At 48.1% G+C, this 18,085-nt stretch overlaps 1 protein-coding gene across 1 annotated transcript in view; it reads left to right on the top strand.

Annotated features, from left to right (window-relative positions):
- ATG14 (autophagy related 14) overlaps positions 1-15,395 on the top strand; it is a 40,683-nt gene extending 25,288 nt beyond the window's left edge. The window contains exons 5-10 of the mRNA XM_004601764.3: positions 86-323; positions 4,447-4,676; positions 5,887-6,004; positions 7,519-7,609; positions 7,686-7,771; positions 12,590-15,395. Coding sequence (XP_004601821.1) covers positions 86-323; positions 4,447-4,676; positions 5,887-6,004; positions 7,519-7,609; positions 7,686-7,771; positions 12,590-12,896 — 1,070 coding nt within the window. The 3' untranslated portion in view covers positions 12,897-15,395. The remainder of the gene's footprint in view (positions 1-85; positions 324-4,446; positions 4,677-5,886; positions 6,005-7,518; positions 7,610-7,685; positions 7,772-12,589) is intronic.
- Positions 15,396-18,085: the final 2,690 nt, after the last annotated feature.

Here is an 18,085-nt window from a genome sequence, read left to right on the forward strand (position 1 = left end):
GCAGGAAGACTGTGCTTGTGGGGTACAGTTTTGCAGCACCCACAGAAATGCTGGAGAGGTAACGGTTGGTTGCGATCTGTTTTAGATTCTGAAGGCCTCCTCAAAACCAAGGAGAAGAATCAGAAGCTTTATACTCGAGCACAGCGGCACCAGGAGAAAAAGGAGAAGATCCAACGGCACATTCGCAAGCTTGGGGAACTGGTAGAAAAGAAGACCTTTGACTTGCGGAGTCATTACGAGCGTCTGGCCAGCCTCCGGCGGTCTCATATATTGGAGCTCACCTCTGTCATTTTTCCAATCGAGGAAGTCAAGACCGGTGTGAGGTACGGTAGTCGAGGTATTTGGCTCTCAGAATCCACTGGTTCTCCCAAAATCAAGTAGTTTTTACCTGTGTCCACACATCCTTAGCTGGGCCTTGTCCTGGGGTTGTGAGTGTTCCGGGTGATGAATCCCCAGGTCTTATCTGCTGCAGCCAGAGCTCTGGGCGGGGCCTTCTCTGGACCCAGGCCCCAGGAGCTGCTGGGCTGACTCACTCTTCTGAGCCACCTGATGCCCAACGTTGGCTGCAGTCCTGGTCTGGGCGTCTCCGTGTGGCAGGTTCTGAACTCTGATCCTCCTCTCTTATCTGTTAGTTGAGATGAGAAACACTCTCGGTTAGAGAGAGTCTTCTCAGAAACGGAGGCAGGTCCCAAGTGCCTAGGGCGCCTCATGCTGGGGCCCACACACTGGCCTTGTCTGTTCCTGGGAATGGGGCCTCGGGAGTGGGGCCTTCCGGCTCCAGTGCACCCTCACTCCAGTGCACCCTCGGGAGACAGTGGGGTGCAAGGACAGCAGTTCCCCACAGGGCTGGTGCCAAGACCCTCATGCGAGATCCCCAAAAGTGGCAATTCCAGAGAAAACCCCTCACCTCCCCTGCTCAGCTTCCAGTCTGGCTCTCGTGCCTGTTATAACTGTCCTTGACCAGGCTGAAGCCAGGCAGGGTGGGAATCACCCTGAAAGCAAGAGTCTCGCTGACTTTCTCCCCCTGCCCCAAGTGTTCTCTTCCTGAGATGCCTGTTTCCTGCTGGTTGCCTCTTGCCAGCACCTTTCCCCGGGCTTGACAATCAGCGCACTGTTGCTGGTGGTGTCAGTGTCCTCCGCCGCCTGTGTTCCAGGCTGTCCTTTCATCTGTTGTCACAGTAATGTCCCCAAAGCCTAAAAGTTGCTTCTGGCTTGAAAACCCCAGGCTGTGGCTCAGTGACAGAACACTCACCTTGGAAGTGTTGGTGGCTGTGGGTTCAGTCCCTGGCATCCTAAAAACAGAAGAAAGCAGGCCTGCCCTCTAGCTTTTACCAAGTTGTTTCTCATCTGTACTAATCTGTACTATTTTCCTGAATAGAGAATTTAGGAAGTTGGGTAAAGTCTATATACTTTAAAAACTCTTACAACTTTCTGAAGGGCTGAATTTATTTCAAAAAGAAAACGTATGTAGTAAAAGTTGTACAGGAAAAGAAAATTGTTTTGTATCTGTGCTGTTTAAATCTTTCACATAAATATTGTTTTATCTTTGTTTTACCGTGCTGGTAGTGTTTTGCTTCTGGGCCACACCCAGCAGTGCCCAAGGGCTGCTCTTCCTGGCTGAGTGCTCAGGAGTCACTCCTGGGATTGCCTGGAGACTGACTGTTCAGTGCCGGGGCCAAGCCCTTTGAGCCATCTGCCCAGCCTCCAGAGCTGTTTTCATCATCCCTGTAAAAAGATTCCTTGTTTGTTCCTCTTTCTCAAACCTTACTCTTATTCTTTTTTTGGTTTTGGGGCCACACCTGGTGATGCTCAGGAGTTATTACTGACTCTACACCCAGGCACTACTCATGGCGGTGCTCAGGGGACCAAATGAGATACCAGGCATTGAACCTGGGTCAGCTGTGTGCAAGGAAAATGCCCTCTCTGCTTTGCTATCGTTTCAGCCCGTCTAAAACCTTCTTGAGCTAGAGAAGGAAGTCAAGGTACAGCCTTACATCGGGCTGTCATAGCCTCACATCCAGCCTCATCCCTCACAGCCAGTAGGGTTTACCTGCAGGCACATATCACAGAAGGAAATAAATTGAGCGGGGCTGGAGCAGTAGTATAGTGGGTTGGGCATTTGCCTTGCACATGCCTGACCTGGCTGAGAGAACCGACTCTGCAGAGGTCAGGCACAGCAGCCCTCCACACCTGCCACCTTGTCCCCACTCCCAGCCCAGGTCCTGGCAGTACCCTTGGGCAGCCTTGTAGCACACTGAGTAGATCCAGTTCTTCCTGAAGCGCTGCCTGCCGTGGCTTTCCCCCTCTGCTCCTCAGGCAGCAGATCTCAGAGTTGGCTCTGTGGGCTTCTGGGGTCCCTGAGGCCCTATCAGGGGTTCGTGGAATCAAACCATTCTCAGAACAGTACTGATGCTTTGGTTCCTCTTTTCACTGTGCTGAGCTTGTCCGGGTAGCTTAAAAGCCATGTTCCATTGGCACCAAGAATATTTACTATATTCCTCCATGTGCTTGCAGTTTAAAACAAACCAAAAAAGCCAGTCTCACATCAAGAATGTGCTTGAGGGGCCGGAGTGATAGCACAGCGGGTAGGGCGTTTGCCTTGCACGCAGCCGACCCGGGTTCGATCCTCGGCATCCCATATGGTCCCCTGAGCACTTCCAGGGGTAATTCCTGAGTGCAGAGCCAGGAGTAACCCCTGTGCATCACCAGGTGTGACCCAAAAAGCAAAAAAAAAAAAAAAAGAATGTGCTTGACTCATTGATGCCTGGCATTTGTGAGTCCCTGATCTCCATCCCCAGCAGCCCACAACCCACCTCTCCCCGCCCCCACCAAAAGTGTGTTTGAGGAGCCAGGGAAATATCTCAAGTGCTGAAGCATGTGCCCAGCATGTGTGAGGACCTGAGTTTGATTCTCAGCATTGCATGATCTTCAAGCACTGTTGGCTGTGGCCACTCTTAAGGTAAAAATAATACATTAAAAGTCAGTTTTTAAAATGTGCTTGATGACAGGCTAGACTGATAGTATAGCAGGTAGTGTGCTTACCTTGCAAGTGGTTGACCTGAGTTCGGTCCCCGGCATCCTGTATGGTTCCCTGAGCACCTTAAAGAGTGGTTCCTGAGTACAAAACCAGGCATAATCCCTAAGCATCACCAGGTGTGGCTTAAAAACTATCACTGTATCACTGTCATCCCATTGCTCATTGATTTGCTCGAGCGGGCACCAGTAGCGTCTCCATTGTGAGACTTGTTGTTACTGTTTTTGGCATATTGAGTACGCCACAGGTAGCTCTGCCATGCAGGCGAGATACTCTCAGTAGCTTGCTGGGCTCTCCGAGAGGGATGGAAGAATCGAACCCGGGTCAGCTCCAAAACAAAAAATATACTGGGCTGGAGTGATAGCACAGCAGGTAAGGTGTTTGCCTTGCACGTGGCCAACCCGGATTCAATTCCCAGCATCCCATTCGGTCCCCTGAGTACCGCCAGGGGTAATTCCTGAGTGCAGAGCCAGGGGTGACCCCTGTGCATCGCCGGGTGCTTGGTGAAATAGAAGAAACTAATATTGTTATTTTCAATTTATGAAGTCATCCTTTAAGTTCTCTTTGTCCCAAACCATAAGTGGAATGGGGAGAATGCATAAAATGCTTGCTGCATACCAAAATATCATGATTATCTCAAGAAAAACACTTGAGTTATAAGTAGAACTCACAACTTTTCTCATCGGTCACTACTTTTTCCTAAAGGAACAGCTGAAAGATTCGAACATGTTAAACAATGCCACTCATCAATACTCTTTTTTGGGGGGAAAGACATTTTTCTCCCCATAAAAATAGTGTAATGCTGACATGTAAAGAAAGGACTGTTTTGTTTCAAATTAGCAGTTTTTTCAGTTTAGTTTCAAAGCTAATGGATAAGTGGAGGTGCAGTAATTATCACTAGTTCTACCACATCAACACAAAACTCTTTGGACTTCTCAAAAAAGAAGAAAAAAAATAGCATGCCAAGGGGGATCAAAGCCAAATAGAGAATCTACTTTAGTTTGAGAATCTACTTCTTGGGGACCAACCCAAACCCCGGTGCCATCTTCCTCACATGGAGTGGGCATTTATGCTATAGCTGGTTTGAATTTGATCTCAGTCTCATTCCAATTAAGTTCCTGATCTCCTGGGCACTCTGCTAAGGGCCTTCTGTCTTGCTGGCATGTGTATTGCCTACCAATGATGTTCCCATCTCTGGCGCTCGAGGGGTAGTACAGGGGTTAGGGTGCTGCTTGCCTTGCAGGCTCCTGACCCTCATTCGATCTCTGGAACCACATGGCTCCCTGAACACCATAGGGAGCATGAGCCAAGTCCCAGTGGGTGTACCCCCCCCCTTCCCCAACAAAAGAACCAGCAACCAAAAAAATATCCCCTTCTCTTAAAAAAATCACCTGTGTCTTCTGACTCTGCAGAGATCCTGCAGATGTGTCTTCAGAGAGTGACAGTGCCATGACCTCAAGCACAGTGAGCAAGCTTGCCGAAGCCCGCCGTACCACGTACCTCTCAGGGAGATGGGTCTGTGACGATCACAACGGGGACACCAGTATCAGCATCACGGGACCTTGGATCAGCCTGCCCAACAACGGAGACTACTCTGCCTATTACAACTGGATGGAGGAGAAGAAAACCACCCAGGGCCCTGGTGAGGAGTAAAGCTGCCCTTGCAAACATTTATCCCTTGCATGGGCTTTTTAATTGAGGTGAAATTTACGCAACCGAGTGAAGAGCTTGGTATCATTTAGTACGTTCAGAGCATTGTGCAATCATCACCTCTATCTAGTTCCAAAATATTTTCATCACCATGGGAAACTTTAGCGCGTGAAGCAATACTCCCTGTTCCTCCCCCTTCTCCCTGCCCTGGCAACCACAGATCTGTTTTCGGTCTCTAGACTTGCCCGTTCCGGGATATTTCTTATAAATGGGATCATGTAACATGTGACTTTCATGTATGGCTTGTCTCACTTAGCATAATGTTTTCCTCTACATGTGGTATGTATCCATGTTTCATTCCTTTTTATGACTAAATAGTAGTCCATTGCCTGAATCATTCCTGTTTAGTTTCCCACTCATGTTGTGATTGAAACACATGTATTTTTAAGATAGTTCACCTTAGGGGTGTTGACATTTATTTGTAGGCAAGACCTCACAGTTCACAGAACAAGAGCTGAGGGATCCCACTTGTAGTTTATGACTCTGTAAAGAGCTTGTTTTAGCATTCCAAAATGGTGGTGTTGAAATGCCTCAGCAGCAAAATCATTTTAAAAACCTTCGTAGTTTGTTTTTGGTGGAGGAGGATTAGTGATTGAGTCACTGAGCAAACACTTCCTGAGCACCTGCCACACACAGTTCCGGGCGCTGCTGCCCATCAATGGTGGCACCCCCAGGAGTGGTCTGGCCCTTCCCCTTTCTTTGCAGAGAAGGGACAAAGCAAGTAAATGATCCCAGGCACTCAGGCAACCACCTGTGCAGTGGCAGGGACCAGCGGGGCATCTGCAGGTGAAGAAACAGGACAGAACTGCCCTACCAGAAAGTAATCAGGGCAGCCTCTGGGAGGATGTGACTTTGGAAAAACTGGGCCTTGATCACTCTCCTAGATGATCATGGGGCACCACCAGTGGAGACTTTCAGTTTTATTTGCCCTCTATCGTTCACCCTTATTTTTGACCCATTTGCTCGGTTACATTCCATTCATAGAAAAAGATATAGCTTTATTGTCTGGCCACAGATATTTAACAAGTAAACAGTAAAATGTAATCATCAGTAATGACAGAATTAGAGATCATAGATTTAGACTCCTTGGTACTTCTGTTGGGATAAAGGTCGTCTGTTCAGTTGTTGTTTTCCTGCTTTAGACATGGAGCACAGTAACCCCGCCTACACCATCAGCGCTGCTTTGTGTTATGCGACTCAGCTCGTCAACATCTTGTCTCACATACTCGACATAAATCTCCCCAAGAAGCTGTGCAACAGGCAAGTATTGGTGGTGGTGAAGCCCCCCTCAAGCCCAGAGCTTGTGTTCCTACCTATTCTGGTTACATCCAAACCCAGAATTTAAATGTTGTTCTGACAGAAAAGGTCTAACTGTGAAGTTCTGAGATTGTTCAAAATCTTTGTTGACATTCATTTAAAAAAGTCCTGTATGCTAATTTGTCTCCTTATCTTACAATTGTACATGAAGTCTTTGAGGAGCCCACAGGAAATTTTCTCCCACTTGAGGAAAAAAAAACAGTAGGAGGGAAACAGGATATTCAGAAGGCATGTTCAGAAAAGGATAAATTAGAACATTTAAATTCTGCTTTTCTTCGGAATATATATGGTATAAGTTTTTTGTTAAATTACAGTGGTTTGGAGTTAGAGAGATAGTACAGCAGGTAAGGCATTGCCTTGCACGTAGCCGGCCTGGGTTTAATTCCTACATCCCATATGAGCACCACAAGGAGTAATCCCTGAGCATCACTAGGTGTTGCCCCTAAAACCAAAAAAAATTAAGAAAAAAATGTTTTTGTTTCCAGTTGCAGTGGTTTACAGTCTAGCCAGTTTTGGGAGATTTTCTTACCTACCCTCTGGTTACTACATTTCAAACAAATATAAATAAATCTGGGTTCCTTCTACCCCACTCTTCAGATAGTATCCTTCTATACCAATGCGTTTTCAGTTTTTATGTAAAAGTTATGGAGCGCCTGTGTGTGCTGGGCACTGGCCCAGGAAGGAGGAGGCTTAGAGGTGAAAACATAATCCCTCCCTCTCCATGCTTGCCTTTTCTTGGCAGGACAAATGACCAGTGAGTCAGCAGTCCAGCAGGGGGCGGTAATGTGTGGTGACTGAAGGGATTGGTGAGAGAAGGGGTGTGGAGGCACAAAAGGGCTTCTGTGCTACAGGAGACTGGATAGATCCTGTGAGTACCCGGCCAAGCAGAGCACTGCAGCGTGGATCTATGGGCAAGGGCCTGCAGGCAGAGATAGGCAGTTTCAGCCTTTGGAGAGGGATAGTGGCAGAGGGCAGTGGAGTAAGGGCCCTGAGGCCTCTGGGGGTTCAGGGCAGGGGGGCTCTGTGGACCTTCCTCTTGTGTCTGCAACGGGTAGACAGTGGCCAAGGTTCCTATATGAATGTTTCCAGTCGGAGCACCCTCTCCACTGTACTCAAAGGACTCATCCACCGGCATCGTCTCACGGGTGTTCAGGTGTCTCTGTGGACTAAAGGTCAAGTGGCCTGGTCAGGGTGTGTGTGTTTGCCAGTTCGGCAGATGCACAGTGGATTCCAAAGGAAGTGTCTGTTCAGAGGCAAAGGACGCAGGTATGTTTCCTGCTGAACCATTGTCAGGCAGTGGGCTTCATGGGTCTCAGTCGCCAGTCACTGGCCAGGCATGGCCCCTGGGGCGGGGACAAGCCACACTGGCTGAGTTTTCAAAATGAACATTTTCATGGAGGGTTTTTTTTTTTTTTGAGGGAACATACAACATTACAAATTGTATGTTTGTTTTGCAGTGAATTCTGTGGGGAAAATCTCAGCAGACAGAAATTTACTCGAGCAGTGAAGAAACTGAATGCCAATATTCTTTACCTTTGCTTTTCTCAGGTAGGAAAATGTGCTGTGAACTAAGTTTTCATTTCTTACACGGCTGAAATATTAATCAATTCTTTGCTTCTTCTAGCATGTAAATTTAGATCAATTACAACCACTGCATACCCTCAGGAATCTAATGTACCTGGTCAGTCCGAACTCTGAGCACCTAGGCAGGTAAGAGGGTGTTCGTTGCCTTTCTCTGTGTGGCCTTGCTCTGCTGACTTGTATGTGGATGCTCCAAAAAGGACAGAACTAACTCATCCAGTATAAAAGAGGAAATGGTGACTCATCATTTATATTATTGATATGGCCTTTATGCAGAAATTTCTCAGAGAAGATTAATACTACATAATACCAGATACTTTTTAAAATCCCTCAGATGGGGTGGGAGACTCCACGTTTTGGGGGCTGAGGGGTGGTGGGAATGGGACTGTGTGCTGTGTCAGCTGGTTCCTTCTTTGGCCCTGCTAAGGGGCTCCTCTTTACTTGGGCATTCTCTCCCAGGCCTGTATTTTCCTTCCCATTGTAACTGTTCATCATAATTTTCTTCTTGCTAATGAGAAGTCTGACCACCACTTCTTGGAGATAGCAGGCTGGGGGATTGGTGGGATGGAGGGTGTGAGAGCTGTTCGCTTAAAGCGAACGTTGGTGACAGACCAGAGCAGCCAGTACTGGCCTGGGGAGCCTTTCACTAGCTCACTGCAGCATGACTGACTAAGGTGCATCATCCAGCCATGCGTGGCTTCTTCTGGCTGTGAGGCTTGCTCTGATCCAATTTTCTATGTACTTCTGCAGAAGATGTGATTTGGGTCGTGTATTTCAGTTGGGCATTACTCAGGGGCCAATCCCAGTGGTGCTTACCACTGCCATTTCCTCTGACTCCAAGGCCCCGTGGGGAGTCCCCTGTGCAGACTTGAGTGCCTGGGGTCCCCCACTGGCAGGGCATTTGCTGTCCTCACATGCTCTTGCTTGTCATCTGCTGCTTCATCTGCCCTCCTGCCCTCCCAGGAGTTCCTTTTTCTGGAACGGAAAACCTTAAACACAGCCGTGGCCTCTCCTCAGGAAACTTCATGTATACCCCAAACTGTGTGTGTTTTATAGAAACTGCAGTCTCACCTAGTGGTTCACAGCCCCAGAAACCTAAGTATTAGGAGTAGGAATTAAACGTAAGAGGGGTGGCCTGTTGAATCAGATCCTCACTGTAGCTCAGTGTTGGTGGCTGGGACAGATGGACTCATGAGGCTGCAGCTGTCCCTCACTGGTGTCTGCCAGTGCACACAACATCCCCTAGGCTCCATCCTGGCCATTGCAGCAGAATAATTTTAAAGATTAGACATAAGACCAGAACAGTAGTATGAAAGGTAAGGTGATTGCCTTGCAATGACCAACCTCAGTTTGACCATTAGGTCCCCTGAGCACTACCAGGAGTGATCTGTGACCAGAGCCAGGAGTAAGCCCTGAGCATCGCTGGGTGTGCCCCCTCCAAAAAATAAATAAATGTAAACTATAAAACATCTAGAAGAAAATATAATGTTTTATAACCAAAGTTTAGGGAGAGAAATGTCCACATAAACACAGAACCGTAATGGAGTTACCCATTTTACCATCAAGAGACTCAAAACATAAGCCATGGGCATGTTTTGTCACCTTAGAGTAGACAGAAGCCTCAACAAAAATGTGAGATCAAAGAAAGACAATGGCTTTATAAAAAAATAGACAAAAGAAGATTCAGTCTGGTATTTCACATGAAAGAAACTCCTAGTCAGTGTTCAGGAGTAAAAAAAAAAAAAAAACCCTTTTCTCTCCATCAGAAAAAAAGAAACAGAATTCAGAACGGGTTTCTAATTTTCAGCCATTGATTTGATAACATGGAAAACCTTGCTGGTTTCCGTGCCAGGCGGCGTGCAGGGAAACAGGCCTCTGCCTCTGGATGATCTCCAGTTTGGGCTTGCACGGGAGTCAGCCTTCCATCCTGCAGGTCCATCCCACACGGTCGCAGGGCACCATCAGGCTGTGAGCTGGGAAGCAGGAAACAGAACTGCAGCAGTGCCCTTTGAGAATCCGGCCCAGAGCTAGTTCCTGAAGCCTGAAACCTGGGTGGGACTTCCTAATTCCATGAAGACCAACTGTCCTAAGAATTGCATCCCAGATCCAAAAGGAACTTTCTTCTTTCTCTTTTTTTCCTTTCTTTTCTTTGTTTCCTGCTTGGAGCTCACTCACATCACACATGTAAAGCAAGTCCTTTTCTACTAATCTCAGTCCCTGCACAGAAAACTCTGAGTAAATTGAGTAAATTCAGATTTACAAGAATATTGCAGAAAAGATTTAAGTGGTACAAAGGCAATATACTCTTTACCCGACCCACCTATTGTTAATATTTTACCCCGTTTGCTCAATCATTTGTACAGTCTTTTCCTTTTTCCATAAATATCACAAAGCACCCCCGCCCCCGAATTCTAATGATATATCATGTCTCTTGACTCTTACATATTTAGTAAAAATTACTTCCTAAAAATAAGGGCCAGAGAAATAATGGATAGGGCACTTGTCTTCCGTGCAGCCATTGCGAGTTCATTCGGTCCACAGCATTCCATATGTTCGCCTGTTCCATCTGGGTGATTCCTGAGTGCAGAGCCAGGAGTAACCCCTGAGCACTGCTAGGTGTGGCAAAAATAAAGTGTGGGTGTGGGAGAATGTAATCTTACCCATAGTGTCCTCATACAAGCAAACTTAATATTGGCACAGTATTTTTATGTCATTTACTACCCACATCAGGCACATTTTCTAAGTGCAGGAGACAATTTCCTTCCTGGTGGCAGTTTGTAACCTTTTCCCACCTGCTCTGTGCCTTTCCTACTCCGTCTGAGATCTGTGTGGTGTGAGGCATCATAGTCCTGTCTCTGTCTCTAATCTCCTTTAAAGTCAGAGCATTTCTGCAGTCTGCAGCGTTAACTGCTCCTTTGCTGTCTCCACTTGAGTTTATATGGTATTACCTTAAAATTAGATCCAGTCTGCACATGCTAAACTGGCCCTTCATACTTCACTGGCGAGGTGATGCTGACGATCAAGGTTCTTTCTCCATCTCTGCCATGTCATTCCTCTTTATCATCCTTGCAGCTAATGAACAGCCTCAGAGATGTAATCAGACTGTGCAGTAAATTTCCCTTCTTAGCCGAACTTCCCCAAGTGAGCATCTGTGATTCTTCCCTGATCAGACTTTACTGCCATGGTGCCTACATGAGCATGCTATTCCATCCAGGACATTCTGGAGTCTGTGCTATCAGATAATATTTCCAAAACAGATGTTTTGCAAAAGGGTCTTTAGGAAAAGCCCTGCAGTCTCGGGAGGAAACAAAAATTCTGCTTCAGGGTTTTGAATGAAAAGATTTCAGACACTAGCTATATTAAAAGTGATTTTATGATCTCTATTCACAAAAGACGTTGAGCATGAAACACTATTTTACTCTGTGAAGTGTGGGCAGGTACTCTTTCCCGAAGCTGGGAGTAAGGGCAGGTGTGTGTGTGTGTGTGTGTGTGTGTGTGGGTGGGTGGGTGGGTGTGTGTGTGGGTGGGTGTGGGTGTGTGTGGGTGTGTTGAGGGAGGTCTCTTCTTGGGCCCCTGTTGGCTCTCACAAAAAAGCCACCCACTGAAGCCAGGATTGTCCCAACTGGCCGTGCTTCAAGCCATCCACCACTGGGTTGTATCTGAAGTGTTTTTTCATTATTTTCATTGTGGGCCCATAACTGCTGATCTCAGGACCTAGTCCCAGCTCTCTGCTTGGAGAAATCACTCGTAGAGGCGCTCAGAGGACCATGCGTATATTCCAAGGATCAGACCCAACCTCCCTCTTCCGAGGCATGCACACAGCTCCTAGAGCTCTCTCCAGCTCACTTTCTTACATCGTGACCTGACCTGTGCTGCTGGAGCTGCCCTGGGGGTTCCCAAAGGGAACAGGAGGTGGCCTGGTGGGAAGGGCAGCAGTTGTGAATGAAGGGAGCTGGTGAGGCTGTGTCTAGGAAAGCGGGACTTGTCTTGTCATGAACGTTTCAGCAGCAAAAGCTGTGGTGGGGAGGGAGGAGGCAGAGGGGCATGCAGACAGGTAGCTCGTTGGAGAGGGAGGAGGACCCCACTTGGGCATGGTGTTGAGGGTGGAGGGGGTAGCTTGGTGACAGGAGGGGACATGGCCCTTGGAGAGAGAAATGCTCCCTGGTGGGGGTGAGGGAAACGGGGCAGCCATGTCTAGAAAGATGGTGCTAGAGTATGGAAAGCAAGAGAAGGGAGAAGAGAAATGAGCTGTACAGAGAACCTTCAAGAAGCATCCTCAGAGCTAATTTACAGGCCTTGGTGGTCATTAGGTTCGAGAGTTTGAATTTCTGGCATTGCATATGGTACCCAATGTGTCAGGAATCACTCCTGAGTACAGCTGGGAGCACAGCTGGGTGTGGCCCCCAGACAAAACCAAAACAATAATAATAGTTAAGTGCAGCCTGCCCTGGGCCCCAGTCTGAGGAAGCTTTGCTGATCTGTATCCGCCATAGCCCTTGGTGTGCTTTAAGAGTTGACTCATCGGTGGCTTCCACAGGGCAGAGACCCTCTCTGCTGTTTTTCCTTAGGGGCCACTGTTTCCACACATGTGTTGGGTGTGTCAAGGTTGTCCCGGTGTAAAGCAGAGGCCGTTCTGTGGCTTGGGACAAGAGATCAGCCTGGGCAGGGGGCTTCTGCAGCTCAGGGGCCTTGGCCAGGCCGGCAGGACAGAGAAAGACGAGGTGTGGTGCGGTGTGTGAGGTGTGGTGTGGTGTGTGCGGTGGCTGTTGTCCTTCATTCCCTGAGGAGCAGCCTCTTGTGTAGGAAACAGCAGATCAGTGCTGGGCAGGTGCGGGGCCGGTGCCGGGGCCACAGGTGCCCGCCAGCCCCCACTCTCGGGGACCGTGCCCGGGAGCGACGGGTCGCGTGTCTCACGAGAGCCCCCCCATCCGCTGTCGGCACCCACAGGTCGGGACCCTTTGAAGTGCGCGCCGACCTCGAGGAGTCCATGGAGTTCCTGGACCCCGGCGCGGCCGGAGAGTCCGACGAGAGCGGCGACGAGCGCGTCAGCGACGAGGAGACGGACCTGGGCACGGACTGGGAGAACCTGCCCAGCCCGCGCTTCTGCGACATCCCGTCGCAGCCCGTGGAGGTGTCGCAGAGCCAGAGCCCGCAGGCGTCCCCGCCCATCGCCAGCAGCAGCGCGGGCGGCATGATCTCGTCGGCGGCCGCCTCCGTCACGTCGTGGTTCAAGGCGTACACGGGGCACCGCTAGCGCCGGCGCGGCCGAGGACGCCCGGGGGTCGTGGTGGAAACAGTGCCTGGAAACGAAACCAAGCGGGAGACGGGCCTCTCACGGAGACGGAGGAGCTGCAGCCTGGCCGGTTCTGTGGAGGCAGAAAAGCGCGGAGTCTCCCCCTCGGGCCACAGGACCCGGCACCCAGCCTGGCCTCGGACACCGAGTCAACATGTTGCCTTTAAAGGCTGAATCACAGGGCGTGGTTCTTACTGGAGGAGGACTTGAAGGATTAAAAAACCATCTAATGTTTCTTTTTACACTATTCCCCCCACCCCCCCTTCTTGGTACAGAGAACCAGCCAGCAATTTGCAATACTTGATTTCTTTATGATTGGGTCAGGTTCGGTTTTTTGGCCATGGATTTTGGTTTGGCTTGGAAGGGGTAGTCTTTTTTGTTGTTGTTGTTTTGAGGGGTTAGGAGTCGTTTAAAAACTGTTCCATTTGTGCTGCTGTCATAGCTTGCAAGACATTCCTTTTTTTTTCTTTTTCCCCAGGCACCAAAGAAACTAAGGTTTCCCCCACCCCACCCCTCCCTCAGCATCCATGAACCGAAAGATCCTAGCTGCAATAATGCCCTAGCGATTTTAACACTCACTACATAGTTTTTCGAACTGAATTGCTCTTCCTGAGTGGCACATGAGTCTTTATGGTGATTCCCTTGGGCAGAAGCAGCGCCTGCCGGGATGCAGGCTAAAGGGCCCCTTCACTACGGACCCTCTGCTCATTTCTCACCTCGTCTGAGTTCTCCCTGGGACACAGTAGCAGCAGGTTTCTCCGGGAAAGCCAGTCTGCCTGCTTGTTCCCCAGAGCTGGGGTGGCCCGTGGACTGTGCTCAGGCAGGCAGAGCTCGGCTCCCCTTTAGGAAAGTGCAGCTGGAATTTTTTTCCCCCACCAAAAGCTCCTTTTCAGCTCAGAGCTATGGTCATTCTCTTAGTGACAATCTTACAGGAAAATTGTAGAGAGGCATTATGTACAAATATGTAAGTAGGTTTTTTTAATTTTTAATACTTGCACACACATACACAAATCCTATGTAACAACTCCAAAAACTCAAACCTATGAAAAATTCCCAACAGGTATTCTCCCCATACCTTGTTTAGAGTGATGAGCATGATAGTACCTCAGATAAACCCTCAGGAGGCCCGCCCTGCCCCACTCTGCTGCGTTCCTCACTGTAATGATCATAGTTGATATTTGCCTCCAGACCCGAGGTGCTATGTAGCTTTGGCCATTGTGTATATTTAGTGCTTGGTAGACTTTTGGGGTAGCCTCACAGAAGGGTGTCGTGTTCCTGTCCAAGAGTTGCAGGTGCCCTGTCTCCATTTTCCACAAAAAAAAACAAAAACAGAAAAATCAGAAAACGAAACAAAAAACCTGTTGGAGCTTCCCAGGGGGCCCCCAGTGCATCAGCCCATCTAAGCAGCCCATCTATTCTAAGTGCTCCTCTTCCTGAGTGCTGGGCTTGGTTCGTGGTTCCATCTGATGGAAAGTGAGTTTGGAAGACTTAACAGGAACATGTGAACTCTAGCGTCCATGAGATTCATTGTCCAGGCACTTCAGGCAACTTCAGGCAACTTGAGCTCAGACGCTGGGGTCGGAGGCTTGGTGAAGACAGACGGTAGCTAAGCTACGTAGTCATCACCATTTTCCTCAAGCCTTTTATGTTACCACGAGTGTGAGATGAAGCTCACGAATAGAATTCAGAGACTACAGGCTCCTATCTAAGCTAGTTTAAGAAATGTCCGAGCACATCGGAAATTTAGAGATACATAGGGATTGGTATACTTGTATAGGGATCAGTTTAAGGTTGTTGTTGACATCAACTATAGGCACTTTACTTAGGGTTAAATGATGAAACCCTTAAGAGGTTTTGAACACCAACATACTGGCTTATACTGCTGAGATATTTTGGTTTTCATTATTTTGCACTGGATACACTGTGTAAATAAATATACTTAAATATACATTTCAAACCACTGTTTTTTCTACTCTTTGCTGCTCATTAAAAATCTTTCATGTAGGTGCCAGAACCATATGTAAACAGCTTTTTAAAAATTGAAGCTGGTATTTTTTTTTTCAAACAAAAAGCCATAAGATTTGGTTGTTTTCCATATCAAAAGAATTTGAAACAAGGTAATACTAATTAAAAAACCCACAGGCACCAAATCGGCTGCTTGAAATGGTCTTTGAAAGACTTTTTTTTTTCTTTTTTCCGAAGGTGGGGGGTGGTTGTGGGGGATGTAATGAAATAAAGAACGTTTTGCACATCTAAGAGTTAAGGGGGAAGTTGGTGCCACTGTCAGGAATGGCAGCGCAGAGCCACGAGGACTCCCGTTAGAAGCTGGGAAAGCGGGTGTGCGGGAGCTGGGGCACCAGCGCGTGCAGGAACTTCCCTTGCTCTGTGACTTCCAAGCCAGTTTGAGTCAAATGTTTTCTAAACTTTTATTGTACTATTGCAATAAATCTTTTAACAATACCTTGAGAACCTGGCTGTCTTTTTCCAAGCACGGATCATTTAACACTGGTGTGTCAAGATTGGCAAGAGTAAGATCAAACCATGCAGTGTCTGACACAGATTCTGGGCTGATGTGGGGCACCGTCTGTTCAGCAGGGAAGTTCCTCTAGCACTTAATACAAGCACAGAGGGTGGTGGGGAGGACAGGGCTCCCGTACACACCTTCCCTGACACCTGCCCTCTAGTGACCTGGGGTTTGCGCAGCACTGCAGGAATCCTTAGAGGTCACTGTTTGGGGAGCCATGTGAAATGCGCCCAGATTCAGGCTGAGACAGGGGAGGGGGGAGTCTGTCCTGTCCCAGAGATTTGAGTGGTTTTGAAGAACCCCTCCCCCTCCATTTTTTGTTGCTGCTGTTTCAGGTATTGTGGGGTGGGGGGGCATACTTTATGATGTTCAGGGGCACCCAGCTCTTGGTGCTTGCGGTTGTTCCTGGCAGTTTCCGAGAGTATGTTCAGACTCAGGCCTCCTGCGAGCACCGCGTACACTCAGCCTGTGAGCGAGCTTTCCCTGTCCCGCTCCTTTTTGTGATTGCTGTCTCAGCTGGCTAAGGTGCCTTTCAGGTTTAATTATTATAGAAAGGGGCCACCTACCAATAAATGGGGATACCAGGAGTGACAACAGTGTCAGTTTTGGAGAAATATTGAGGACTGTCACCATGGCCTCCATACTTCACTGGGAGTGAATGGGCAGCCAGCAGCAGGGGGAAATGGAGGCACTTCCCAATCCCACTTGTGCTGTTACTTTCAGTCTCTGGGCATCAGTTAAAAACAGCTTCAGTGAAGCCGAGGAGACAGCACATGACTGACCAAGGTTCTATCCTTGGCCCCAAAACAAAAAAAACAGGCTTCATCTAATGAAAAAGTTTCCAAACTAATTTGTCTTGTCACTCTCATTTTTTCTTTTCCTATTTTTGGTTTGGGGCCACATCCAGCATTGCTTAGGGGCTACTCCTGGCTCTGCACTCAGGAATCATTCCTGATTGGTGCTCGGGAGACCACATAGGATGCTGAGAATCCAATTCAGGTCAGCCACGTGCCAGGCAAGTATCTTACCCTCTGTACTCAGTAATCCCTCGGAAATCTATTTTCTTCAAGCAAATAGAGGAGCCCTTCCCTGTTGCCCAAGTTATTGCCGCCCTCCCCGATCGTCTATTCCAGTGATCTCAGGGGAGAGAGCAGTGCCACCCACTTCGGGAAATAATGATGTGTTGTATAGCGGTTCCCAGCCCGTACAGACATGTCATGAGCGATGTTGGAATCAGCTTAAAACAGATGAACAAAGGGTAACTTTTGTTGTTCGGAGGTCATTTAAAAGTTGCTTCAACAAAATATACTAGCAAGCGCCTGAGTAATAGTATAGCAGGTAGAGCATTTGCCTTGCACACAGCTGATCCAGGTTTGATCGCTGGCACCCCATATGTTCCCCCAAGCACCACTAGGAATGATCCCTGAGCACAGCTGAGTGTGGCCTGAAAACAAACCAGAAAAAAAAAAAAAGCCACCACCAGCACTCCATCCCAGGATCTGGTGAGAATTTAGCCTCATGACAGGATTTATAACCTAAATATTTCATTGATAACATTCCAGAAACCATCCGTTGGATGATCTTCTAGAAGGAAAAAGATGACAGAAGGGTAAGAACCCCACCAGTGATGTACTTTATTTTTTTAATAGGAAGGAGTGAGGTAATAGGGGTGTGGAATAGGCAGGTTGAATGAATCCTTTAAAAAAAAAAAAAAAAGAAAAAAAAATTGGCTCAGGGTCTTGTAAGCCTGAGGTCAGGAGACTGATCCTTGGTATTATACTTGCCCTGAGCACAGCCCTGACAGCTTTGCTTTGGGGACCCCGCAGTGCCAGCAGTGTTCTCTAGAGCCCCCCTCCAGCTGTGTGTGAGCATTATCATCTCCACAGCAGCACCAGCAGAGTCGGGGGAGAAACTGGCAAATGATACTTCCAGGGAGGTGCTAAAGAACAGGCTGGGAGCCGGCTGAGTGCAAGGAGGCCAGAGTGATTAGAGGTAAGTGGGAAGGCATGAATGCCTCCGATGGTATCCAATTATTTATCTAAATTACTTATTACCGCCCCATTTGGGTGTGACCTTTAAGCATCAACTTTGTGACTGTGGAAGACGCCTGGGTTTTGATGAGTCTGTCTGCTCTCTCTGCAGTTTATTTCCTTCATTTAAAAGACTTTCCCAGGAAGACCTTTCTGATCCTTGGGAGCATCACCTGGGTGTGTGTTAGGAAAAGCAGGACCTTGGGTTCCATCGCACGTTCTGAACCACCACCCTCATTCTAACAATCTATATGTACATTTTAATATTTAAAAAGCTTTGATCTACAACAGTGCTGAACAAATAAAGTAACACCATGGGTGTGGTTTAAGGTCTTCCAGCGATGACATTTAAAAAGTAAAAGGACCAGAGAGATAGTACAGCAGCCTAGCACATGGCAGACCAGGGTTCAACCCCTGGCACCACACAGGGTCCCCTGAGCAGAGCTGGGTATGGGCCCCCACAACCGCCAAAATACTAAATAAAGGCTAGACAACTCAAAAAAGAACAAATGTCTGACTTGCACAGGCCCCGAGTTTGGGCCCCGGCACAGCATCCATGGAACCTAGGAACCTCCAAGTACCCTGGGCCCTGTACA

The sequence above is a fragment of the Sorex araneus genome, chromosome 3, assembly GCF_027595985.1.
Source record: "Sorex araneus isolate mSorAra2 chromosome 3, mSorAra2.pri, whole genome shotgun sequence".
Classification (NCBI taxonomy): Eukaryota; Metazoa; Chordata; class Mammalia; order Eulipotyphla; family Soricidae; genus Sorex; species Sorex araneus.